Raw genomic sequence first — 27,365 nt, 5'->3', positions numbered from 1 at the left:
AAAAGTGGTCAATAAATAAGGCCCACGTCATATCGAATGGCGCGAACCACTGGACTTCCGGTCTTGAATCGGGCCAAAAAAGAAAAAGAAAACCGCACATATCATATTATACTATGTGGCCAACGACATGAATCACGGGCCAAAAAGTTCAAAGTTGAGCGGGCTAAATTGAGAGATTAGCCTGGGAGATCAGAGCCGGCTATATCTTTTGCTATATAGCTCTGCTCTGACCCAAGCTCTGCTTTTCTCTGCCTTTTTCCCGAGTTTGCGGCTCTGGGTCGCTGTTAGCTTGGCTAAGACCGCTCAGTTGGCTACGAGCTGCCGCTGTGAGCATTGGCAAACGCGTGAAACGGAAAAAACGAAAACGAAATCGAAAACCCAAAATCCAAAAACCGAAATATCCGTGCTCTTCGGTACGTGTTAAGTTTTTTAATTAGTAGAATTTTCAAGTGAGTTCGGTGGCAAAAAGAGAAAATAGTTCACTTAAATACAAAGAGCATAGCTAAGCTCGACAGAAGTGCACATAGTGATCATAAACATTTGCCAAATACTGTAAAGCAAAAGCCCAAACAAATCTACGACCGCACACTAGGTGAGTAATTAATAAATTGAATAATTTAATTCCCGCCATAAGTTAATAAATTTCATTGGTTCGTCATCGCAGCTCTGATTTATTATAACGCTTGATTGTTTTATTTATTTTTTTTTTTTTGTATACACTTGTAACCAAAATGTTAGGAAACCCGCAAACACAAATTAAATCAAAGCGATCACAAAACAAAATCCACAAAAAATGCAGACAACACTTTGGGTAAATACAAACAAAATATAATCAAGTGGGGAGAAAAAACCTTGAAAAGTCGTGCTTAATTTCTTAGCTAAATGCAGGCATAAAATATATGTTTAAAAAATTATAATGAAGCCCAGCTATTTGTCTGCCTCCAATCGAATCCATTGTTTTAGTCCCTAAATTAGCTTCAAATAACCCAACCTCTTTGTGGAGGAAAATAATTCAGTGGTTTTTTGAAGTTATGTCCAATGCAGAAGTCCGTCTCTTTGATAGTTTTTTAAATGAATAGAAGTTAGGATATATATTGTGGAAAGTATAGAAGATTACCAATTAATTAAACTAGAGAGCTTAAAACTTTCCTATGTCAAACACTCGCGTAATAAAAACTCAATAAGCAATCATTATTATTAAATAGCTTTATAATTAATTAGCAGCATTTCATTTCATTCAGCTCTTTTTGTAGCCTGCTAATGCTTCAATTAGATGCCAACAAAATATCTTATCCCCTGAAAAAGTGCCAATCGGGTGAATAAGTGAGAATGTCTGGGCGAGACAAAGATAAAGATCTGACAATCGATCATTACTCAGCCGGGGTATAATCAATTAAATATAGATAGATGATTTTGCGGCCAAATCATTCAAATAAATTGAATAGGGCCAGCGATTTTGAGCACTCAATTTCGAAAATGGAGCCGCAGCCAATGGATTAGCCGCTAAAGCTTGGTCAAAGATCTTTAACAATTTCATTAACTTTTGGCCCGTCGGCCTAATGATGTGCAAATGGCCCAAAACACACCATAAAACACGCGGCCACTAAAGTTGCCAAGGGAAACAATGCCAAAACCCATGTCCAACTTCTTTTGGCTGCTCTGTGATTTATGAGGTGATCGCCTGGCGCAACTTTGGCATCGGGGAAATACCAGCGATACGTGGGTGTAGCCATGTGCAAGACTCCATTAGCAGATCGCAGACACTAAATCTGGCTTCGATGCACAGCAGAAAACATGGCTTGAAACGTAGTTTCAAAATATCTAAGCTATTTTAATCTCGGAGAAATATGGGTTTTTATAAAAATTGTATAAGCATTTTAAGCCTAGCTTGTTTAAGAGTAAACAACATTTCGTGTTTCAAATTTCTGTCTGATATTAAAGTCTTTGCAGCGAATCTTTTTTTTATTTTAATCGTTTCCTTTATTTTTTCTTTTTTTAATATATATAAAATAATTATTTCCCGTGTACCTTGGCGGACACTTTGTCATTGGCGCTTGTTTGTTGACTGATTTGTTTTGCTTGGCTCGTGCAAAAGAGCCTGTGATCCCGGAAATCCTATCGCAGCTTGTGGCAGGTGTTTTTTTATCGGTATAAACTCCAATTGATTCTTGAATGCTCGCTGTTTTTACAGGCACCCCATGTCTGAGTGTTAAAGGCAATTGTTATTGCTTAGTTTTCTATAAATAATTGTGGCACACATTATATTGAAACTAAGGCAAAACTTGACACGAAATCCGGTTTTTACCATTGACTGTGACAGCATTAGATTTGATCACTTGTTAGCATTGTTACATTATAATAATTAAAATATTTGTATAACATTTTTTGTTTATTTTTACCTCACTTTCGTTAGTTATGTCAGCTGTTAATTAACGTTTAATTACGGGACTTCTAATTTTTCCAGATTTTAGAAGTAGATTATATACGGGAAACAATTTGGGATTTTTATCTAAGCTTCTTGTTCATATAAAAGCATTGCTAACTACCGAAATCAAGTCAAAGTTATCCTATAGTTTCCGCAATAAAAACTGATTTTATTATTAAATATACACACTCTCCAACAGTTGGTAATATATCGCCTAAAATATTTCTTGCATTGATCTTATCTTAAATTGTCTTTAAAACATGCGATTTAAATACCGCCACTTTAAAATTCCGATTAGAAGCGCTAATAAATCATTAGAGTTTATAAGTATTGTCATTAGCTGACAGCTCGGGTCGCCAATTGAGAACGCCCCCACAATGCATGGGGGCGTGACCAGTCCATTATCTCCGCGGCGTATACTTAATCTGCGTATACTTAATCTTGTTGTCTGGAGCTTGTTCGTCACTTTCACTTTTGGCAATTTATTTTCGCTATTTACGGGAGTTGTTCGAGTTGTTTGCCTGTTGTTTGCTCAAGAGGCTGTCGGTGGTGTAGTTCGTGTTTGTGTTATTGTTTTAGTTGTTGATTGTTTGACTTAACAATAAGCCCAAGTGAACCCTGGGCAACAAATAAGCACTTTGAAGCATTTCCGCTGCGGGAAAAACCATCACTTATTGTCTGTTTCGTGTCCCAATGGAAATGGTGCGAGAAATGGTCATGTATTTGCCATTTTTTGCGACTAATATCTGACCAAATAACTCATGGCAGTTTCTCTTTCGCTTCAGATTTCCGAATTCGCGTTGAAGACAGTGTCTGAATCGCAATCGAGTCAAATGCAAATGCAAATCGACGGCGAATGAATTGACAATGACAAAAAGTATTAAACGTCCGCCCCCCTTTAGTTGTAACCAAGTTCTGCTTACCTATGTGGTGAGTATTTCCTATCCCACTACTCCTTAAAATACTTAAAAGTGTCCCTTCTCCAGATATTAGCTTATACAGTAGCCGCCCACAGCTCGCCCCCGCCATGTGGCCTCTATGGAGCACCGCCTTGCCAGTTCCTCCCGGCGCCACCTGGACAAACACCCACCTGTGCCCGTCCAGGAAAGACGTACTGCGAGCACGCCGACAACTACCCCACGTGAGTAGAGTACCATAAGGGACTACTATATTGTATGTATAATGTACCGTAAGCATATGGATAAAACAAAAGGTCTGGCTCTAATCAATATTCGATTCATTTAAATGCATTTCAAACAAATGTTTGGCCACGAGACAATTTGGGCTCCAATTTAATTCGCTATAGAAATCGAAACTTGTTCGCTGGCATCGCATTAGCATAGGAGCATCGAGTGAGTATCTTTTGTGGCTGCTTCCGCGACAAGCTCTCAGATACTCAGATGCTGAGATACTCGGAAACTCAGATACTCGTACTGATGCTGTTTGGGTGCTTCTGCTCTCAGCCAGCTGGGCGAATGCCTTGACCCAATAAACTTGAATTGACAGTTCAAGACACTTTTTGTTTGGCTCCTACTAGCACACATGTATGTAGTATCTGGTATAGCTTTGGCGACTATCCGACGACTGGCCGCGTGCTTCTCGAATATTTATGAATGCCTCCAATGAATAATCGTGTCTTCGGGGCATCTTAAGTTGCTTAGACCGGCGTTTTGGCGCGTGAGCCAGGGTATTTTGGGTGTGCTTCAGATTTCTTCGCAGAACAACGTGTTTTTTTCCAATGAATAAAACATCTAGTTTATATTGATGTTTTTAAAATATTTGTATTATATATCTGATAAGACTTGGGTCTTGAAGATATTGTCTTGTTCGGAGTCAAACATATATACATTTCATACACTCAAAGAAAATAAAAACCAAAGCATTATTAAGTTGATTTTTTGATATAAATTCCAATTGGATCATGGCTGTAAGATCGTAAGAATGTAATTTACAAATTCTTAAGTTCCTACCATGGTTTTGAATATTGCAAAAGGAACTCCAATTAAAGAGCATCTGTTATTCACCACATGACCCTATAAGTGCATCTTTTGTCTTACGTGCTCGAAGATGTCTCCCAAATGCTATAGTGTTAGCTGTTTGTTTATCATCCGCCTTCACGCGACTGGTTGGCCATGTTTGTTTGTCTATTTTTAGAGCATTTCTTCGGTTCGGATTTAAATAAAATGTGCGTTAGTTGGTAATGGTAATGCGAATGGCTTGATAAGCCCTCGGCGCCGACGCGGCAATTAAATAGGCATTTTTATTACAATGCTTGCATTGGAATTTCTGTGTGTTGCATAATTTCCAAAAAATTAAAGATATGGGAAACCCCAAGCGGGTTTTTACTATATAAATATAGAGGTGGGGTCTTTTTCGCCCCTTAACCCATACATTTCTCTGCCTGTTTTTGTGGCACGTGACGCGCATGCGATGCCTGGTGATAAGAAAAGTTAAATAAAAATAAACCGAGCCATTGCCAATTTATTATTTACGATGTCTGCGCCTACCAATTTTTTTGTTGTTGTTTTGGCCTACCCGGCGGCCGCATATTAATTATGATACTCATATTTGATTTGGCTTGGGCAACACCGCAATTACCATTTCCATAGCAATTTCTGGCACTTGTCAGTCAGCCGCTCTGTGACTTGCATAATTTGTGGCTCCGACAAGTGGCGATGCTTTCCCAGCCTGTTAACCATCGCAGCTTGCATCACTCATTGTTTCCCACTGCACGCAGGAAAAAAAATCTCAAAAATAAGGTCATTTTCCTCTTGTTATGAACACACAGAAAACAATTTCATTGAGACCCAATACAAAAATAAAAGCCAAAGATAAATTTGTTTATATATATTTAAGATAAATTATAATCATTTTACCATAATACAATTTTAATGTATATTTTATAGGTATCTCATCAAGAGCCTCGTTCGAAAGTGGGGCTATGAGGCCGCCACTCTGTTGGTGGACGAAACCTGGGAGGATTTTGCGGCTGTGGCGTGGCACGATACTCCCGTCTTCTACGATCCCAAGTCCATCTTCCCGCCCCGCGATCCCAATGCCCAGGACTTTAATGGATATAGTTATCAGACACCATTCGGGGGTAATCCACAGAGGCCGTCTGGCGGTGGGAACCCGCTCTTCGCCAGCAATCCCTCTACAGAAGCACCCACGTGAGTACTCGATAAAGAATAAACCTATATGTATGACCAGCAACTTAAACTCGCCTGTTCCGGACACTTACTTTTAATGTTGTTCACGGTTTTCATTCAGATTCGATTTGTTTGTACCACAACAGAAAAAAGAATGATCTTGACCTTGAAAGTAGTAATTTTAAAATGAATCCATGAATGGATTTTAAGAACCTAATTAAAATTGTATTACTCTCAACACAAAACCTATGAATTTCAAATTAAAAATGGTGATGTGTGGTTTTAAAGAGTTTTTGTATGTTTGTATAATTCTGAATCATTCGTCATTTCAAGTTATCTTCTGTACACCTCATCCGGTGGAGGTCATCGCTCGGGTCATCGGTATAACTCCCAGGGCGGAGGCTCCTCATCTTCTGGCGGTCACTTGTACTTCAATCAGGGTGGCAAGTCGACTCCCTACAATGCCACGCTTTGGCTGAAGCGCTTAGTCAGGGATCTCAGTCGGAAGCAGAGGCAACCCGACGATGTTCAAGAGGAGGTGGTGGAACCGGGGAATGAGCAAACAGAGGAGGCCGAGGAACAGGACGACCCGGCAGAGGAACACCCAAAAAGCAAGCGCGATGTCTCGCTCAACATGGATCTCTTGGATATCGTGGGCGTGGAAGCCCCAAATCCGCTGAAGAAGCGTTCGAGGACAAAGCGCCAAAGTCCGGGGCGCTCCACCCTCTGCCAGACGACCTCGCAGTTCATCACCCCGCAGGCGGCACTGAATAGTCGCGGAAACTGGATGTTCGTGGTCAATGAGCAGAACACCGCTCGTCAGATGGTCAAGGCGGAGCTTTGCGCGTAAGTACCAGTACGATTTATGGGAAATCGAAGAAATCTATGCTAATAGGATGTTCTTTGACGAATATTGATGTTAGCATTGCCCTTATTTATATGATTTAAACCTTAAAATATTGTATTTCAAATCTGTTTTACATCAATTTTACACCGGGGTTGTGTCTCGGCTAAGCGCCCTGTGTAGTGCACTGCTTGCACGTCAACGGTTTGAAAACATGATACAGCTGACTTAGAATATTTATCTGTATAATATAATACAATTAAATTCAAACTTGTGTAATTTAATTCATGCACTGAAATTTTTAAACCTTGAAAATATCGTATATATTTGTCCCACACCGTTTTACTTCAATCAACGAACTTAGTTGCTTTATTTCTGTATTAAAACCAATTTAGTAGTATTTCGTTATCCTTTTAAATAACAAACCATTTGTTTGCATTAGGGAATAATGTGAGTGACTTGGCGAGCGAGACGTTCTTGAGCTAGCCTTCCTCATTGATTACTCGGATTTATTCCTCCTCATCCGGAGGTTCACCCCTTACGGTTTTCGGCACTTGTAATCAGTGGCTAGGTGTCATGCCAACCCCATTCCAAAGTTAATAATTCGCAGCGGGACGCAGAGGTTTCCCCCTCTTTTATTTGATTTTTTTGTGACTAGGGGAAGTCCCTTGCCGGCCATCTCTTTCCTTGCATCTGTCCCTGTCGCACCTTTCCCACCGGGCACGTGGTTAGTGCAGGTCGAACTAAGACCGTTTATACGCAGTCATAATTGCGGTTGAACGAATTATCACACCCCGAAAAATGAGTGAGAAATGCCGAAGCAGGGCACAGTCTGCCATTAGGCCATGTCCTTGTCCCCTGTTTTATTCCCCTCTGCTTGGTCGTTCCCCTTTTTATATTTTTTTTGGATGCGTACGCTACTCGAAAACCTTTCCACACTCATCCGGAAAAAGCGCAAACAAATGCCAGGGCCAGAAATTGGGGTGAGGTGGTTTCTGGTTCTTTGGGTTGGGTCAACGCTGCCCTAATTGTTGCCCGTTCTTCCCGCTCCTCAGTCTCGAATCGAGTCCCTTTCTGGATGCCGAATCCCTTCCCCGTTTCCAATGCCACTTGTTGTTAGCACTGAGCCCGGTACTTGGCGCAATTTGTTTAACCAAATGGAGTACCTACGCAGGCGCGCATAAATCTTTGCCGAAGAACAGCTGGGAGCAGAGCTACACGCAGAAAAATTCAATATAATACATATTTATTTTAAAATTAATTCAAAACGCCAGATACTTTTATTTTGTAAACTATAAAGAAGGATATCTGAACTGATAGAAATAAAATATTTAATAGAAGTTCCTGTTGTCGATAATATTTACTTCCAGTGCAGGGATTGTACCGTTTCTGCTTCCGCTCAGGCTGCGTCTGCGACTCCTTATCAATTGCGTACGATTCCCGTTTTAACGAGTTCGTTAAACTTTCAACTCTGGTCCGCCTGCGACTGCAGATCTGCGCACTTCCTCCTTCGAAGGAGTCGCAGCCGGCGCTCCTTATTTACGGCCAGCGGCCCACAACTAAATTCTGGGCAATTGTTGATTTTTAGCATTTGGTATTTCGCATTCGCATCGGCACTTATTCCGATTCCGTTTATTTTCCAGCTCGAACACCTGCTCGAACCTGTGCGAATTGCCCAACGGCTACAACTCGAGATGCGAGCAGAAGTTTGTGCAAAAACGCTTAATTGCGCTCCAGGGCAACGGGCAGAATCTGTACACGGACACGTTCTGGTTTCCCAGTTGCTGTGTCTGCACGATAGCCGCCAATTAAATGTGTCCAGCGGGCGAAGGACGAAGGACGAGACCACGACACCATACTCTCAGCGGCGATTTTGGCAAATTCATATCTGATAACTAAATGATACGAAAACACACACAACAAACACGACACCCACACACGAAACACTCAATATCTCTCATGTTGTTACACAAACACACAATGTAGTTCTTAAAAATGTAATTTAAAATCAAAAACATCGAGTGAGGCGTGCAAATTGGATTTATGCCCACACAATCCCTTTGAGTTTGCATAGTAGCATTAGTCTTACCCTGTGAGCGATCTAATGGATATCAAATAAACAAATATTCCAGGCGATGCTTTTTCAAGTTAATTGAGAGACTATTTATCTTGGGCTAACTAAGTTGAATGGGTAACTGGCTGCCATAAATCTGCAATAATTAAAAAGAATTCATTAAAGTTTAAATTTAAAGGGGTCATTAAACTCTTGCCAGTGCAGCAAAACTCCATAAATCCGAGTAAGCTCCACTCTTTCCAATGCGAGTCCTGCACTGCACACATTTCATTTCCGGGCAAAACACATAATGACACAGGTAGATTTTCAACAAACAATTTTATTAAGCCCTGGGCATAGTGCAAATCGGATTTTGTGGTTTTTAATTAATATAGTTATTCCTTTGGCCGCTTTGCCAACGCAGCCCCGAAGGATTCGCAACTTTTAATTGTGCAATGGCGAAATGGGAATTTCCGCAGCGGCAAGAGCAGCAAAACCAGCAGCAATCCAGCAACAACACCTGCCGTGCTGCAAATGCAATTGCGTTCCATAAATCCAGAAACAATAATCGTAAAATAACATCAGGTGTCACGCGCACGAAACGCTGTTCAAAAAAGGGGGTCAGTCATGCATGGATTGTTGGGGATCGAGGGATGAGGCTACGGATGAGGACTGGAGGCCTTCGAGGATACGGCGGCGTGGCTTGTCAGAGGACATGGAATGGATATATTGATGGCCGGCATTATTACCCGATGATGTATGCCCACGTATCCGTACATCTGTGGCACTGAAAGTGCTCCAGATGGCCCCAGTTGGTGACATAATAGAGACTACACGAGGAGCAGCTGAAGTTTGAGGATCCTGGATCCTCAATCGTTTTTTATTGGGATACAGCGGAAGTATGTGTACAATATTTAACTATAAATTCTATTAATATCTAAGCCTTAAGTACTAGAGTGTCCTTCACCGAACCCCATTTAGTTGTATCGTAGAACGTCCCAGGTGTCTTAATAAATACCCGTGAACAATTATGAGCACTTGCAGCCAGTTGTGCAATATTTCCAGTTGCATAACCAGTGCAAAATATGCTGATAAGTCAGGCTTCGAGTGTGTGCATGGTCGAAAATCTCAATTAAACTAAGGTGCAACAGCCTCGTCCCGTTGTACTTATCTTTCGTACCTGTTGTGGAAAACTCTGCTCTCCAACCTACACACAGTGGGTATTTTCAACTGGCAGCGATTCAAACTGGCACAGTGGGACGGTGCCACCCACAGAGCTGCATTGAGTATTGAGGCCCATTCCACACCCCGTGACTCTGCCGAGGGTTAATTTGTCCTCTATAAGGATATGTATGTGAGCGAGAGAAAAAGAGTCCTGCCTGCTTGTATTGTGCGGAGTTTTAGCAATGATTAGCATCACGAAATGGAAAACTATTGTTCCAATACGCAGTCGAAAACCAGGTAAAAAGGTATTGACAAATCAGGTAAGGATAAGTCCGCAAAACAAAACATATCCAACTCACATGCGATCTAAAGGTGAAACTGTTGCAATTAGGGTTTAAGGGGAAAATTAAAAAAAAATAAGTTTGCACTATAGCAATATCGAATGTTTTGTTTATTTAATCCATTTCATCATCATTGAAATAAATCTATATGCCTTCCTATAATTATAATAAATGTAAAAGTATGTATTGTAAATGATCAATTTATAATATTAATTTAATTTTAATGTTCATTTTACTACTTTAATTTTAAGCACATCTGTCTATTATTTCCTATAAGATGAACCAGCTCCAAATGTGATTTTGCCAGTGAAACTTTTTGGGTTGCAGGCTCCTCTAAGGACGGTCAATATCCATATCGCCCCCTACCCACCTCTCTCCTTTTGAAATCCCTTGAAAACCCAACAACAACTAAAACAACAGCAACAGCAGTGAGCAGCTGAAGTTTCTGGCAGTCGAACAACACCAGTAGAGGCGGTTAGAAAGAGAGGGCAGCACTACGGCTGCCTGGCAACCGAATCGGGAGCGAAAGAGATGTCCTGCTGATGACGAGCAGTGCAGAATGAGGCATCAAAAGCAACAACAGCAACAACAAGTCAGGAGCAGCAACAGCAACAATGCAGCGGCAGCGCTGCCAGCTTCGGCGTTGTTGCTGTTGTTGTGCGTTGTGTATAAAAATTTAACATCTGCTCCTTTCATGATTTCAGTTTCGGAAAACTCAAAACTCGTACAACAACGAGGGCTGTAATGGCACAAATAAAAATATATATGTATGCATCTGTGCGAGTGTGTATCCCTCTCTTTCTCTCCGGGTATGCCCTTCTCTTTCCAGCGGCTTGTTGTTGCTGTTAATGCATTTGGCTTGCTTTACTCGTATTACGTGTGCATTTGCCACTCCGAGCTAAAAAAAAAATGAAGAAAACATTGAGATACCCAGATACTCGGATGCTGAGATACCGAGATACTCCTCTGGAAATGCTCCTTTGGAGCTGTGAGTTGATAAAAAACCGGCGGCCAACTGGCGGATTTTAAACGGAATGAAATAAATTAAAACGTGGCGAGGATATGCAGCCACAGGATGCTTTGGTCCTGCTGGATGTGCCATGCATCTTATGGTGCATTCAACTTCAGCCAGTGATTTTCACTCTTCTTCAGCGTTTGTCCTTGGAGAAGTTAGTCTGAATACACGCTGGGTACATTGAATCGATCTAGGAGTTGGCTGCACTTGAATTTTTAGTTCGAAAAATAAGCTAATTTTTATTTTAATATTCCTATAAACAACCTTATTGGCCTAACATATCTCAACGTGCATTCTTAAGTTTATTAGCGTACTTACATATTTGCCAGCATTTTATCCGATTAAAGGATATGCATACCTGAAATTGGCTAATAAATCTTACCCCTATTTTCAGTGTATTACATTTATAATTTTTTTTTTAAATATTTTATTTTTCTGTTCATGTTTTGTGCGCACATTTCATTCATTTTTCAAATACTTCTGCAGCACCAACTGTCAGATACATTTCTGGTTTCCTTTGCCGCACGTCTTTTTATTGTGGCTGCTTGCAGTGTGAATGTCCTTTGCTGTCCTCACAAAGGACACGCAAAAGCCAAATAAGAGCGAAAAAAGTATAAATAAAGGCAAAGAGCGGAATGCAGAAGTACGAAGAGAGACTTGCAGCAGCTTCGAGTGCAGAAAACCAAACTATGAAGAACTTGTCTGCGGATCGTGAACTTAAGAACTATCTAAGAGGAGAAAAGGCCGGCTGCATCTTGTTGTTTGTGCAGATGTTTCTTCGAGGTTCCTCGAGGGATTTTATGGGTATGCGCTGCGTATGGGACAGGTCAGTGTTCGGAGGATTCGGATTCAGATTGAGATTCGGTTCCGGAGGATTCGAAGTCGGTTAAGGGTTGTGCCCCTAGGTTGAATGATTTTCCATTACGCAATGCAAATAGACAGCAGCGTTGCGCGTACTCGCTTTGTTTTGTTATTTTCTCTGTCAGCGCCAGGCAACAATGCAACTGTCAAGGTTTCCATTTTCCGCCGTGGATTGCTCTCTATGAAATGGCGAAAAAATGGCAGCTCCACTAATAGTTGGCATGAAACGAGGTTGCAACAGGACCGCCACGAGAAAAAAGTGAAATGAAATCAACTGACATATAGAACCGCCCCCGCTCTTTGCGCAAAAGTAAAAAAGGGGCAAAACATGGCAGGCAAATTGTACCAAAATCCCGCAACGGCAGCCAGTGCAATGCCAGGATATATGGCACATGCCCACAAGGTCCTGCCTCCGTGTCCTGCGTCCAGCGCAGCAGTCGCAGCAACAGCACCGCAGCAACGTCCACGGCCCCGCCGCAACAGCAGCGGCAAAGAAAGACTTATTCGGCTGGTCGAACTGCGAATGCCCTGAAGTTGGCAAAAATTCAGATTTGCAATTTAGTTGCATACTCAAAATGCCTTTATCAAGCGAAACACATTTTGCGAGCACTTCTATTCTGATAAAATTGTAAATATAACACTAAACTATACTACAATTACCAAGCGTTGAAATTAAGTAAAATCCTTGAATTCATTGTGTTTTATTGCTACATAAGCTAAGTTATCCTTGGTTAGGGTATCAAAACAAAGGCAGCAGAAAATATCTCGTAGTGCACATAGATTGCAAGTTCGCATTGTGAGCGCGAAACTAGGGAAAAAAATTTTTAATTGGAACAACAACTGTACAGCGGCGCAGCAGCAACAACAACAGCAGCAGCAGCAACAAAAGCGCACTTCAAACGCCGCATGTTCGTATCCGTGTCTTGTTGCAGCTGTGTGTGTGCGCTTGTGTGTTAATGAAAGAGAGAGGACATGCAGCTGTAAATGTAACTGTGTGCGTGCGACTGTGTGCTTGTGTGTGTGCCAGGACTCTCGAGCCAAAAGTTGCAAGCGCAACAGCAACAAGCAGCAGTTCGAAGTTAAATATTTAAGAATTTACAAACTTTTTAGGGAACATAGAAATAAATACATATTCGAACACGAAAGAATCTTGCTCTTCTTTCAATGTTGGTTAAATTAAAAAAATATATATATTTTTCGTATGATTAATAAGCACGAGAATAAATTAAAAATCATTTTTTAAAATGGTTAAGCATTGAATAAATTATACAATATAAAACCGCTAGTTAAGAGAATTCGGTCGTCATGCTTGTTGTATTCTCAAGTTCGATTGTAGGCCGCACTGGTTCGATGCGAACATGAACCAGCTCGCTTCGAACACGAACTTGTTCGATACATTTTATGTTTGCTCCTTCATTTTCATTTTCATTTTCAGTTCAGTTAGTTCAGTTGTTGTGTATCCTTCGGGTGAAAAGTTTCCTACAAAACACGGACTTTTGCACCGCCGCCGCCGTTCGAGCGCTAGAAACGAGTGCGAGTGCGTGTGAGACTTACTAGCTAACTAACTGATTCTGATTCTGATTTTCGGGGATTTACTATCCCTTCGGTGTGGGTGTGATCGAGTTCAAGGACTCGCGACTAACTTGTTCCAGTTTCTAAAACAGTCAGCCCCAAATAATGTGACCAATGTGACCAGTGAATTAGAATATCCAAGAGCAAAACAAAATCAAGAACTCCCGCAGATGCCGCATTTGCAGCTCCAAGTTCTTCAGCGTTTCATCCAAGTCCCGGTTTAATTTGCAGCTCCAGTTTCGCGCTCGGTTCTCTGGGTTTCCCTGCAATTTCCGCGATTTCCTTCTTTTGTTCCCTTCGTTCCGTTTTCGCGTCGCGGTTTGTTATTGTCAACTTTCGTTTTCGTGCGGTTTTTCGCGGCTTTTCTAACGGTCCAACGACGGACGGCAAATGGATAGTGAAACTGGCTTGGATTTCCAATAGCTTCTAAGTACTCAGCATTTTCCGAGGGAAACTCTCGAGAAAGGACATGGATTAACAACTAAGGTTTGTAGTAGGGATTTAACAATATACATATATATCTAAATCGGGATTATGTTTATCTTCTATTTATCCATAACTATGCTAAGTATATAAACATTTTAAAATCAATGATTCATATTTGTGGTACCATCTACAAAGAAAAATAAATAAATGAGTTTTGTTCTATTAATTAAGCACAGCCATCAAACAAAAAGACAAATAGCCGCATACAGAACATAATTAACTCTTTGAAAATGAACCTTAAGGAGCGTTTCCAAGAAACAAAACACACTGGCCATATCCCTTTCAAAAAACCGACTCCAATTAATAAAGCCAATTGAGCGAATGTATAAAAATGTTGAGCTCCAATCAAATATAAAACTCTACGCTTTTGTTCCTAATCCCCCAATTAAACTCACCTCTCGACTGAAAGCCGAAGAAAAACAAATTTCCAATTGAAATTTGCATTTGTGGCACAGGAAATACTTTCCAAGCGTAAACATGTAAACAAAGAGATAACAATTGTTATTGGTCATCCGAGGATCAAATTACAATAAGTGCAAGCTCAAAGGAGCCCCAAATAATAAAATCACAATCACCTAAGCAGGAAATTTCAGCGAGCTTTATGTGTGCAAGACAAATAAACAAAATAAAATAATATTACAGTAAAGGCAGAGTCTTCTCTTTTCAGACGACGAACAGTTTTGGAAATGAGTAATGACTTTTAGAAGAAGAACTGTTTCTGATAGATACATTTGGCGTTTGTCTTAGCGCCAACTTAAATTAAAAAGCAGCGGGCCCTAAAGTTCTTCTGGTTGTGAAGAGTTGAGCCGAGGCCCTGAAAACGTGCCAGAAAGCGACACACAGAGATACAAAGATACAGATACTCGTAACTAACAGTAACGTGCGTACATCTTCAAGATACTTTTTGGCGCGCTCAGAACAGAAGCGCCGAAAACAGAAAATAAAACAAGAAGAGTACAAGGGAACGAGAAGCACAACAGAAAGCGAAAAGCTAAAAACACAGAAGGAGATACTTGTGCTCCTACAAGATACAGCTACAGATACATGGCAATAAAGAGAATTTAAAGAAAGATAAATAATAAAACCAAACAAATTGAGGCGCAGGCCGCGAAAGAAGTTCAAGTTCAACGAATGTATATCTGTACCAGTATCTGTATCTGTATCTGTATCTGTTGGATGCAATTTGTCGGCGGCCTGCAAGTTTATTACCGACTTACCCCCTATGAATCTATATATAGCTGCCATATTTTGTTTACAATTTTCCGCCGCCCACGATTCATTCATAAAACACACCAGCCCAAAATAAAAGTTGGCAAAAGGACACGCAGGCAAATTAAGGCTTTGACCTAGAGAAAAATAAACAACACCCAGGATATAACCCCTGCCCCTGCCCCTGCCCGCACCCCTCCACCCACTCGTTAACGGTAACGTGCGTGACTTTGAAAGCAGGCAAGGCAAATGACAAACTCGTAAATCTCAACACACTCACGGGAAGTGGGTGGTGCTTTTTTGGGATGTGGGTGAAAATGCGAGGCATAAGTGCCCCTACTCCCATTCATATACGCTTAATACTCAGCCGCGTATGCCTGTCCATGGACTCCTTGCATGGCTTCATTGGGCCCCACAGCACGTTTCATTTCATCCACACCTGCACCACCGCACCACTCCGCGCACCACCCATCCCCACACCCAAACACCCATACCCATACACCCATATACCCATACAGCGCACCGCCAACCTTCGGCACAACTCAATTTGCACGTGACACAGCGAGGAACGAGATGTGGAGCAGGCACTGCCAGGCGAATTAACTCGCGGCAGGAATTTAAAGAAAATATCTTTCAGATACTATATATATTTTGAAGCATTCAAGTTCTAAGCTTGAACAAAAAATGTGATATGAGCACTTGAAATTGAGTTTTCGTATAAATATTGTCTATGCTTTATAGTATTGTAATAGTCGTTTAACTAAAAACAATTTATTGCATTTGATGGCTTGATAAACAGCTTTTACTAAACTACCTACGTTCCATAGTATTTGACTTCACTTTCAAGCTTCCTTCCGCACAATATAGACTCGATTAAGTACACCACCTTCGCAAGAAATGCAATTTCAGCCGTCTAGTTCGTATCATTAACATAAAATGAAATAATTTCCCCACCCACTTGCCAGTTTGTGGGGCTTCTTGAAATGCTACCCGGCCGAAAGGATGCACCCCACCGAAAGTGGAATGGAATTTTATTCATTAACTTGCTGCGCTGCACATTTGGCAATTGTATAACATGCATAAATATGCAAACTTATTATGGCCCGAAAAATAGTTTCGCAATAGCGCAGTGCTGGGGAAAAATGTTAATAAATATTTAGCCCAACTGCTTTTGAACAATCCTCATATGAGCAAAAGTTGTAAACAAGCGCACAATGTTCGGATAACATATTAAAATATTACATTGAAGAGGATGAGCTGGGAAACTGGTTATGGGGACGAGGACGTGGGGTTCAGTTGGGAAAGGGGAGCACTTCATTTGCACAAATGGAGCGTCAGCTTGACAGGCAGACTGCCGAGGAGGCGGCGGAGGCGACGGGGCGTCCTGCAGGATCCTGGGAAATGGGATGTGCGGAACATGCTGCTGCCCAACTGTCGTTGGTTGCACTTGTTATCAAAAGAGGTTGCTGTGGCTGAGAGTATTCGCACTTGTGTGGTAGGATAGTATCTGTAGGGTTCGTAATCAATCCAAGTATTCGAATTCATAATTAATACGGCTGCATTGCATGGTAATACAAATTTTGAGCTATTATGCATGTTTGAACATACATGTATACCATTTCATTGATTAACTATCCTATCCCGAAACAGGCTAATATTTGCATCAATGATTTAAGGGTATCGCAAAGTCCACAAGCCCATCTCGAATTTCCATCATATTTTCCACTTTTCTCTGCCATTTCTGGTGGCTCGGCTGAGTTCAAACAAATGCGAAGTCAAACAACGACAGGTAGCACCGGTAGATGGTTTCCCTCTGGATACAGCAGAAACCCCAGATTCTGCTCCTGTTTCTGTTTCCGTTCCTGTTTTCGTCCTGTGGCTTCACGTGCTCTCCTCCTCTGCACATGCAACGCTCCTGTGCATGTGTGTGTGTAGCCTAGTTCCTCGTCCTGTGAGGCTCCCTGCCCCTCCACATAATACACATATGTATGTATATACTGCCAAAAAACAGCCCTCGCAGTCACCTAGATTCTAAACCGCCTTCTGCCATTTCATTCCACGACTCCGCAGCGACTTTGTTTTCCCAATGACGCATTGTTCAGTCACATACACATATATGGTCTCATGTATGTACTTATATAGTGCTTCTGTGTGCGTCTGGTCTGCGTGTTTAATTCGCAAATTCAAAATGCGAGAAAATAAAGAATGTTGTACGTACATTGTACATACATGTTGCAAAAATGTGCTGCATTAAGCGTGAGCAGCAAACAAGAAATTTAAGTGAATTGCGGTCATTGTTTCTGCTTTCGGTTGGTTTTCTCAGTTTATTTTTCCATACACCAATACTGGCACAGTTCTAAATAGAAATCCCTGTCAATATAGACCATCCCGTATATGCATAACATTGAAACTTCGCCATGGAGCTTAGCACGATAAGATAAGATAGCAACTTTGAAACTCGATCGGATAAGGGTTTGACAAACAATTTATATAATTTTCGGTGTTATATCACTACTTAGTGGCAACGGAAACGCCAAGAAAAGTGTACTTCTCTTCAAGAAATGAATACATTTTACTACCAACAGCTATCTAAACATGGCTCCATAGCTGAGAAACCTAAGTTTTCGGTACTTAAGGATATGGCATGGAATAGATCATAACTTTTACCTTCGATGTTGCGATTTGGCTTGGGCCAAGGAAGAAGGAAGAGCTAATTGCAGGCTGCACATGTTGCCATTTTCCCAACTCCTTGGCCCAATTTCGGACCAAATCGCGAGTGGTCAATGGTGCGATCGGTGGATTGGGATCGGGATCTTTATCGCGCCATGTCGAGCGTAAGACTCGTAACTCGTAGCTCGTAATTCTCCCAGGAAAGGGAGGAACAGAGGGGCCGGAGGCGGAGGACGAGTCCAAAGTTACAGCTGCAGAACAGGACAGGATGAAAGGCCAGAAGTGGAAACGCGAAACGGAATCGCATAAAACGGAAAGTGCAGCAAATTGTGGCAGCTGCAACATTTTGTGTTTTTTTTTCCTCGCTGCAGGTTCTCTTCTCCGCTTTTTCCTCCTTTTTTTGTTGGTTTGCTGCGCTTGGCCGTTGGCCTTTTACCGTTTTTATTGAAGGCACTGCCACAAAGATAATGTGAGCGAGACGGCACGAGGGGAGCAAGCGGGACGGGGCGAAAGGGCAGGGACGGGGCAATTGCAGCACGCAAATTGCAGTCGACAAAATAATCAGACTTTAATTGTCGTTCTGCAACAATGTGCAGCAGACTCAAGGCAACGCGAACCTCAAGGAACCCGAAAGAAATTAAGGCGAACGAGAACAATGGGGCAGATGACTCAGTTGTCAACCGAAATCAGGCGAAAAGTTTCCCCATTGCGAAACTTCGGGGGTGAAATGTGCACAGGGATGCGAGAAGGTTAATTTTGAGTGTGGGAAATCTTAGGGGAAACATCTTAGGTACCAGCGCGCAATGTCAGATAGGATTGCTACAATATGATGGTATTTAATACTTTCCAAACAATATTTGCTTAATTAACTAACTGATATATGCTTCCAATAAAATGAAGTTCCAAGAACTGAGAATTGGTTAGTTCAAGAAATTTTATGGTCTTGCACTACGGTTAGCCGACCTTATTAATATTCCATTTTCACTCACTTTAACACCTCAAAAGTCATGAATTAATGCAGCTCAGCTTGCATTTAAAAACTGGTGCAGCTCGAGGCGCATCCAGAGCACACATAATCATCATCCTCGCACAATAAAATCATCCTCATCAACATCATCATCAGCTTGGCCGACGTGGTGATGAAAAAGCCCAGGTTCCGAGCCCAATGAACTTTGTGAAGCGCAACGAAATGCTCGCTGGCCAAATGCAAAAAGCCAAAGGACGCGCTCGGCAACAAAAAAAGAAACCAAAAGTACACCTGTGCCACAAAAAATAAAGAATATAATAAAAATAAAAATAAAGGAAAAGATACAAGAGCGGGCAAAAATGGCGAAAAAAGGCAAGAAAATGACAACGGCGTTGAAGGCAACTGAAATACGCTTATGTGATTGTGTGAGTGAGTGTGTTTCGCAAGTGTGTGTGCGATTGTGTGTGTGTGAGAGGCTTTACAAAGCCAAAACCAACTTGGCAGCATAACTTACAAGCCAAAAAGAAAAAAATCGAGAAAAAACAACAACAGCAGCGGCAATAAAAAGCCAGAAGTGAGTGTCCTTTAGCTCATTTTTTTTCGCTGTTCGTTTTTTATTATTTTTTTGCCGCTTCCTGCCTCGCTGACTTGGCCGCTCATTATATAGTCAAAGACCATAATTATGTGTTGAAGTTTGTAGATGTTTGAGGCCAGTGAGGGAAAGAGAAACAGAGAAATTAAAAAAAGCATAATGGGCAAGAAAAGTTTTCAGCAAGGATATTTTTATAAGAAACTCAGAAACACCTCCAACTGAAACTTTACTAACCAAATTTGTTTTTCTTCTCATTTTTACAGCTTTCAATCAAAGGATTTGAGAACAACGGCGGCCACAACAACACAAAATACTTTGGAAGCTCTTTAAGCAACTTAAAAAAAAAAAAAAAACCTTTCGGCCCAAAATCAAAATTGAAAACCAAACGAACAAAAGGCGTAAAATGAATTAGGCTAAACACACAACTTATATGAAATATAAATATTATTACTATTAAAGCCAATAACAAGTAACGCGCTAATGTTTAATTAATCGTTAAGTCCAGAACCCAAACAAACAAACAAACGGAAGACAAAGATTTTTAAGCCTACGCATAAGTACAATTTACTAGACATAAATACTTAAATTATTTTTATATCCGACGACATATTACAAGCAAATTCAATTGAGAAACGAAGCATAAACCAGAGTACAAAAACTTAATCAATTTACAACAAGCAAGCGTCAAATATTATCAACCACAAACAGCAAGTAATTAATAACGTAAATAAAACAACAACAACAACGCATACGAAATACAAATTTTACAAATTACAAATTTACAAAGATTTTTTAAAGAAAAACCAAAACCAAACCAAGTCTGCTACAAATTAAATCAAATATCAAAATACAAATTTTTGCCTAGCTGCCGTTTTACAAACAAACAAAAGAATAAAGTACAAAACAACCAACCACAAATCTTAAACAATTTTTAAACAACAATTTAATAAAGCACTTTACAAAGAAGAACACCATAACAAGTAAATATTCAAATTTGCATTAAAACACGCAAAACCAGTGAGTTCAAAATAAACGAAATACAAATCTTGGAGTAGCTTCAACTTATATTATAGTATACAAATCTATTATACGGATATAATCAGAGTGTTTTACACTAGCCAACAAACAAACCAGTCGAATCAGAAACATTTTTACGAAGAACTACCTCAAAAAGCAGACAAACAAACGAAAAGTGAACCGAAAAGTGTACAAAAACTAAAAACGAATCTTCGAAAAATCAGTACAAAGCCCCGCAGTTTTTCAATACAACTGCATAGCCATGCCAGTGTTTGAGCTTAAATGGCGTCTTCAATTTTAGCCCAGAGCAGCACAGGTGCTACCGTCGACAGCAGCAACTTGGGAGCAACTGCAGCAGCAGCCACATCTGTGGAGGCCACCGTGTCCAGCCTGCACAACACCCATCTCAACCAGCTGAGCAGCCTCAGTCAGCACTACACCACGCCGTACCACCATCCGCATTCGCATCCGCATCATCACTACCAGCAGCACTATCCGCAGCAACAACATCTGCAGCAGCAGCAACAGCAGCAGCATCACGCCCAGCAGCAACATCAGCAGCAGCAGCAGCAACAGCAGCAGCAGCAGCAGCACTGGGACTACTATGCCAGGCAGCAGCAGCAACATCAACAGCAGCAGCAGCAACAGCAACAGCCAGCGGCCGCCACCGGCAACACCAACGGCAACAGCAGCAACAACGGCAACAACAACAGCAACGCCGACGGCAGCAATACCACGGTTCCAGCGCCTTTGGGCAGCAGCAGCAACAGCAGCAGCAACCATGCTAATGCTGCAAGTGGAGGCAACAGTGGCCAGCGGCACGGCGATGCCAATGCCAATGCCATTTCCGCCGCCTCCTCCGCAGTAGGAAATCCGGGTAACCAGCAACCCAACAACTCAGCCGGCAACGCCAACTCGAATTCGAACTCCAATTCCAACTCGAACGGCAGCTACACGCGTCCCTGGGAAATGGAGTCCAAGGACAATGGACCACAACCCCAGGCGCAACCACATCTGCAGCTGAAGAGCGGCTTCGAGCCGTTCTCCAAGCTGCCGTCGTTTCAAAGCCAGTTCCATGGCTTCAATGAGCAATTACTACCGGATGGAACACCCATGCCTGTGCCCATAGGAGCAGGAGTGCCACCAGGATCGGCAGCAGCAGTAGCAGCTGCAGCAGGTTCCATACCTCCTGGCTCCGTAGGTCCCAATTCAGTAGTGGGACCCGTGGGACCCACCGCCATGAGCTCCCTGCAAACGGTGGCCATGTCGCCGGCCAGCATTTCGGTCAGCTCGCCGGGCATGATGAGTGTGGGCTCACCGTTGACCCAACTCTCGAGTCTGCAGACCAGCATCACGCCGCCATCAGCGGGCAGCTTTCCGGCACCACCGCCGCCGAACGCCTTCGCGCACCACCACGCCCTCAATCCACACCACCATCATCGAGGAGCCAGCGGGTATCCCACGCCCTACGCGGAGCTGCCACTCTATCCGGGATTCACCCCGTTGAGTGTCAAGAAGGAGCCGAGCTCGGGCAGCAGCGACTTCGAGATGCTGCTCAAGAAGGAGGACTTTGATCTCAGCAACAGCGGTGGCGGCGGACTGATCCACCATCCGCTGCAGCACGGCCAGCCGCATCCCATACCCATGGGCATGCACACGCCCACCTCGTACGATGGCAACAACAGCAACAACAGCTATCCGCAGGCGGCTGGCGGTGGAAGTGGCAGTCATACGCCGCACACCACCACCACCCAGCCCACGCCCACCACCACCACTCCGGTCAAGGTCGAGAAGTTGCTGCAGTCGCCGATAGCTCGGCTAGAAGCGCGGAAGAAAGAGCGCCGGAAACAGCGGCCCAATTCGCTGGAGTCCAGTGCCGAGAGTGAGGCCAGCGGCATGGACGTAGACCCCAGCAATCCTGGCCAAGTGGACGCCGTCTCCAGCACGGCCAATTTCAAGAGTCCGTTGAGTGCCCTGGGCATGGGGGATAGCAACGATGCCAATGCCAGTGGATGCGACAAGCAGGTAGGTGATCGGAGGGTGGGGTTGTTGAAGCTGAAGGTATACATCGATTCACATGTGATCTTGTGCGATCCATTTGCATTACAAACGAGAATCAAAAGAAGTTTTTGATCGATATATTCCGGAAATCTTCGACAACCCCACCATAAACTTGCGAAACGGGGCGAACTGGCAACCGCTGCGATTAACAGGACTACGGTCGTCGCCACCATCTTCCGCCACCCACACTGAACCACCCGCCAATGACACTGCCACCACCCACAATCACAATAACACCCACCACTCACAACCATAACCACCAGAACCACAACCACAACCACTCCAACGACAACTCCTCTTCCTGCTCTCTTTTCCAGTCCAAGAAGAAGCGCAAGCGGTGCGGCGAGTGCGTGGGATGCCAGCGCAAGGACAACTGTGGGGAGTGCGCCCCCTGCCGAAACGACAAGAGCCACCAGATCTGCAAGCAGCGCCGCTGCGAGAAGCTCACCGAGAAGAAGGTAAGTCCACTCACTGGTTTTCCATTCTCAGATCCTGTCCCACCGAATCGAAGTACGAAAGCGGTGGGGAGTATCCCACAGATTCATTCACGGGCAGCGCAAAAGTTACTCAATGAAATTGGCGGGTACAGTGGTTTTACAAGCATTAAATCACTTGTAACTTCTTTTGTGTAAGAAATTTAATGTGAATAATCAAATTGAAGAGTGAAATGTTTCTCCTGCTGCTATCCCTTTAATTGAAATAAGAGCTTTATCTTCGGACTTCAAATTGGTGTAAGGTGTACATGATTTGGATGAGAATGTCCATCTTTTGAACCACTGTACCCAAACGGGCAGCTGGGAATCGGTGCAAACTGGTTTTGGTCCTCAAACGAGCGCCGGCGGCCAAGTCGCATCCACATGAACATTCGCATTCGAGATTCGCGGTCTTTCGCACCAGCGGTCAGTCACTCAGGATTTATGTCAGCGCAACAGATGTTCCTTGGCCAAGTGCCTCGTCCCGTCTCTTTTTGTCGGCCCCTCCGGCAGCCGTCTCTTTCTCCAGCTGCCTCGATTTGAGATTTAACTAGTAACCTACAATGAGTGGAGTGTGTGTGTGCCCAAGTGCCTGCGTACGACGTGCACTCAAGAATTCTTGTATCTGGGTATCTGAGTATCTGCGCCGAGTGATCCGACATCCGCGCATCCTCCAGATACTTTTGCCGCTTCCCAGCTCCTTTTCGAAATCACTTAAGATGCCGCTGGCACAGCGTGTCCTTTAAGCGTTTGGAAATCAGGTTGCACATGTGTGCGTGAAAGGTTCCCGAATCTGGGATCTCAAATTGCGCTGCATGTCGTCACTCGAAGTTTGGATTGGGTGGATTCGAGGTGAAGTGCGGGCTTGGGAACAAGTTCAATGGCCCAAGGACCACTAAGGAGTTTCAAGTGATCTGTTGCCAAGGATATGTGTGCATCTTAATTTTCTACACATATCAATTTTAAAGTTGAAGAAGTTTGAATGAGCGTAGTACGTATCTTATTAAAAGAATTACGACTTCTTTAAGAATGTTTTTACTTTATTACAAACGACGCTCGTAAAAAGTCATATTATGATACTAAATATGAAGGTACTAACATGACTTTTTATAATCCTACCTACGGTCATAAAGCACTCGATTTAACTAGAATTTATTTCCTTGGTAAACTGGTGCCCAGTTATAGCATTGCCCTTAAACCTTTCCCACATACTTTATAATTGGCTGGGACACATAAAATTAGAATTTCATTCGTATGCCGGTTGGCCAAGGTCTTGTTCCCATTTCCCTCGCCCTGTTGGCAAATCTCGAAGCCCCGGCAGATAATCAGGGTATTTGGAGTATGTCCAATATTGACAGACGCTTCCACATTGCGACGCTATTTTCTCGGGGCCTCAAAACACAAATACAGGCGTCCGATGGCAACAGCAGCAGCAACAAATGCCCAATATGCCATATACACATATACATACATATATAATAAGAACAACAATAAAATAACGATAATAACGAAACGAGGCAACGAAAACAATAATAAAAGGAAAGGAAAGGAGCAGATGTTCACATGTTACAAACGCGGCTTTTGATCGCACACTCACACTCAGATGCAATACACATACCAATACACGCGAACAAAGCGGCACACACAGATACACGCAGACAGACAGATAAATAAATAAGCGAGTAGTGCGCAGCGTTTTGTCTCTCAGTCGCGATCAGCGGACTGCAAACAGGAAACAAAAAAAAAACTGTATGGGAGAGTGCGAGAGAGAGGGGGATATGCTGCAGAGAAAGAGACGGCACGAACGGACAATTAAGGTTGACAGGAGCGAGGAGATCGGACGCTATACAAAAGGCCGTCAAACGAGAAAATGGCACGCAGAGATCTCAACTATAGACCCCTACCCCACCATATAGCCCTCCCCCTCTGCAGAGCCCCTGGTTATAAGCCGCTCCCCCCGCTGCCGCTACCCACCCCTTCACTGCAGACGACACACATAGATAAAGTTGTAAATTTCGCGGTTTCACCGAGAGAAGCAACAGTTGACATGTCAATATGGACAGGGTATCTACAAGATACAAGATACGCGTCGCGATAGTCCAACGCCAATTTGGAGCTATATTCCCCCGCCCTCGCTCTTCCTCCTGCTCCTCCTGGACAATTGACGCTTCAGTTTTACGACGCATCTTCCTTTGCTTTATCATCGCCATCCGCAACATCATTATCAGGGCTTTCATTGTCCAACTGCCTCACATGTCGGCTGAGCTACTGGAACACTATGTCACTAGGCTGGGGTTTATCATAAGGGAATTAAGTGTTTAAGCTTTGTAACCACTCTATAGGTGGTATGATATAGTAATTCAACATAAATATAAGCAAGAAGATAATCTACTGTTTCGTGTTGCAATTTCATGAGCTATAAATTTTAGAACCAAAAAAACATCACTCTCTTTTGTAGGCCAGTGTATTCTGAAATTACTCATGTGTTCATATATTTATGCCTTTGTCCATGGACTTTATAATGACAAGGTTTTCGCGGTTTTTTTTTCAGCCTGAAAGTTCTCAGCTAAAACTCACAGCTGGTCCCATCTGTCCAACTTCTTTGGTCCGGTTTTGTTCTTAATGGTGATAAATTTTGAACGTGAATTATTTCATTCTTCAGTTTCCCATCGATGGCGGATCAATGCACTTTTCGACTCATTTCTTTTCCATAAATAACTCATGCTTTAAGATGAACTCCAAGTCTGTCCCTTTCCGGTGTTCAGATTTCCCTCTTGTATTTTTTTCTCGTTTAATATTTTTTGTAATTCCTTCTTTACTTTCCCAAATCAGCTAAAAAGACCTTCGGGCTTAGTCATTAACTTGGCTATTTGAATTGCTCAGCGAACTCACTCCCACCTCCGTTTTCCATCTTTCCCACCAAAAAAAAGTGAAATCCCTGGACAGGCCTATCTAAGAGGATATTTCCTGTGTCTCTCCATTCGTCTGGGGCATTTTTTCTTCTTTAAATATGCAGTTTTTCTTAGGAATTTTCTCATTAAAATTTGAACATTTTTTGTACGTTTTTTTCGCTTTCACAAATAAGAGGAAAACCAACAGCAAGACGGACAAATATTGAAAGTGTTTGAGCAGGGGGAAAGTTACCGAAAGCCAAAGAAATCAACCCCGAAAGTCCGTTTGGAGTCTAGTCAGGGTTTGAGTGATTGACTTCATTGGGCTGTCCAAGGATGCTTTCCTGGCATCTTCCGTGGCACTCCAAGATCTGCTCCCTTTTCGTTCTCATATTCAATTCACGCTGCGCTCCAACTTCATTGAGGCAAATGCACTGGAGTCACTAAAAACCAGCATACAGCCATAACAACTTAAAGGTTTTCGCTTCATGCATACAAAATGCTCTGTAACGTGCATATGCTCACATGAAACCTCGCCGTATCCTTATCCTTAGTCCTTCTTTGGGCCAGGACGAGTGCATTGCTCCTACTTGAGGCCACACACACACACACCCACACAACAGCACTCCCCGTTCGTGACATACTCTCGGCAAACACACACTAACAAATGGAGAGCGTGGGCACTTGCCAAGGTGGCCATGCACTGTGCTAAAAACTTGGTCCCTAAGAGAAAAACTCATGAGTTTGATATAGAAAAATTCGAATTATATTATATTAGGTAGATATTTAGTAAATGCCTTATGTTTATTGAGCTTGGCTTAAAACTTAAAACTCAACATTCAGAACTTGGGATACTATTTGTGGCAGTGCTTCGTTTTTGGCACGTTGGCTTGCCAGCTCCTGGAAAACAGGATAATACCAATACACACACTCTCCACTGGATACTTGAGCCACGACTGCAACGCATGGTGGTGGCAATGATGACGATGATGATGATGATGACGCTGGCAATAATGCGCTGGATGTGCTTCATTATGAGCATGTTGTGCAATCTGATACTCGGTCGTGGTCGTGCTCCTTGGATATCCAGTTGCACTTGGGCATCATCTTTCATCCTGCCAGCTATCTCTTTCCCCGGCCATCAGTTGTCCCTTTCTGGCTCAGCTTTTGACAAAAAAAAAAACGGAAAAATATGTTGGCCAAAAATGTGTTGTCTTTCGGTTAATTGTCGCTTGTGGCCAGGCACACGACGGCCGCCCTCCCTTCCGCTCCAGAAATCCCAGTCCCTGTCGTCCGCCAGTGATTCAATCATTCAATCTATAGGCAGCAATATGTGCGTTTGTCATTCGATAAGTCCCAAAAGATGCTGCCAGGCATGCCTCCCATCTCCATCTACTTACCCCCGAATTTTCGGTTTGAGTTTGGGTTTTTCAGTTTCAGTTCGAGTTCAATGCTCTGCACTCAGCTGGCAGATAAAGTTTTGTTTTAGGTTTCGGCTCAGGTACACAGCAGAAAATGAAGAACCAATTTCATTTAGAGTGTACAAAAATAAATATTATATGCCAGCAAAAACTA

The 27,365-nt window shown here is 42.7% G+C and overlaps 2 protein-coding genes across 7 annotated transcripts in view; both read left to right on the top strand.

Annotated features, from left to right (window-relative positions):
* Window positions 1–274: 274 nt before the first annotated feature.
* On the top strand, window positions 275–8,570 carry LOC6736535 (protein spaetzle 5). The gene is made up of 6 exons (XM_016170339.3): window positions 275–592; window positions 3,211–3,355; window positions 3,412–3,566; window positions 5,332–5,595; window positions 5,908–6,420; window positions 8,062–8,570. The coding sequence occupies exons 2-6, from the start codon at window positions 3,293–3,295 to the stop codon at window positions 8,228–8,230; spliced, it is 1,164 nt and encodes a 387-aa protein (XP_016030119.1). The 5' UTR covers window positions 275–592; window positions 3,211–3,292; the 3' UTR covers window positions 8,231–8,570.
* Window positions 8,571–13,407: 4,837 nt separating this feature from the next.
* Window positions 13,408–27,365, top strand: part of LOC6736532 (DNA N6-methyl adenine demethylase) — a 92,820-nt gene continuing 78,862 nt past the window's right edge. For 4 of the 6 annotated variants that reach the window (XM_044922825.1, XM_039293177.2, XM_039293176.2 and 1 more), the window contains exons 1-3: window positions 13,408–13,910; window positions 19,612–22,390; window positions 22,579–22,884. In XM_044922825.1, the coding sequence (XP_044778760.1) occupies window positions 20,648–22,390; window positions 22,579–22,884 (2,049 nt within the window). In that variant the 5' untranslated portion in view covers window positions 13,408–13,910; window positions 19,612–20,647. The remainder of the gene's footprint in view (window positions 13,911–19,611; window positions 22,391–22,578; window positions 22,885–27,365) is intronic. The other 2 variants (XM_044922826.1, XM_039293179.2) reach the window with 1 other exon arrangement.

This window comes from Drosophila simulans, chromosome 3L, assembly GCF_016746395.2.
Source record: "Drosophila simulans strain w501 chromosome 3L, Prin_Dsim_3.1, whole genome shotgun sequence".
In the NCBI taxonomy this organism is placed as follows: domain Eukaryota; kingdom Metazoa; phylum Arthropoda; class Insecta; order Diptera; family Drosophilidae; genus Drosophila; species Drosophila simulans.
This window is presented reverse-complemented; position numbering and strand designations above follow the sequence as displayed.

Bases quoted from the DNA above. Each gene is read 5' to 3' on its own strand.
- LOC6736535 (XM_016170339.3), top strand. From the start codon at position 3,293: ATGACAAAAAGTATTAAACGTCCGCCCCCCTTTAGTTGTAACCAAGTT. The intron at 3,356-3,411 runs GTGAGTATTTCC...TCCCTTCTCCAG, and splicing joins AAGTTCTGCTTACCTATGTG to ATATTAGCTTATACAGTAGC. The intron at 5,596-5,907 runs GTGAGTACTCGA...CGTCATTTCAAG, and splicing joins CCCTCTACAGAAGCACCCAC to TTATCTTCTGTACACCTCAT.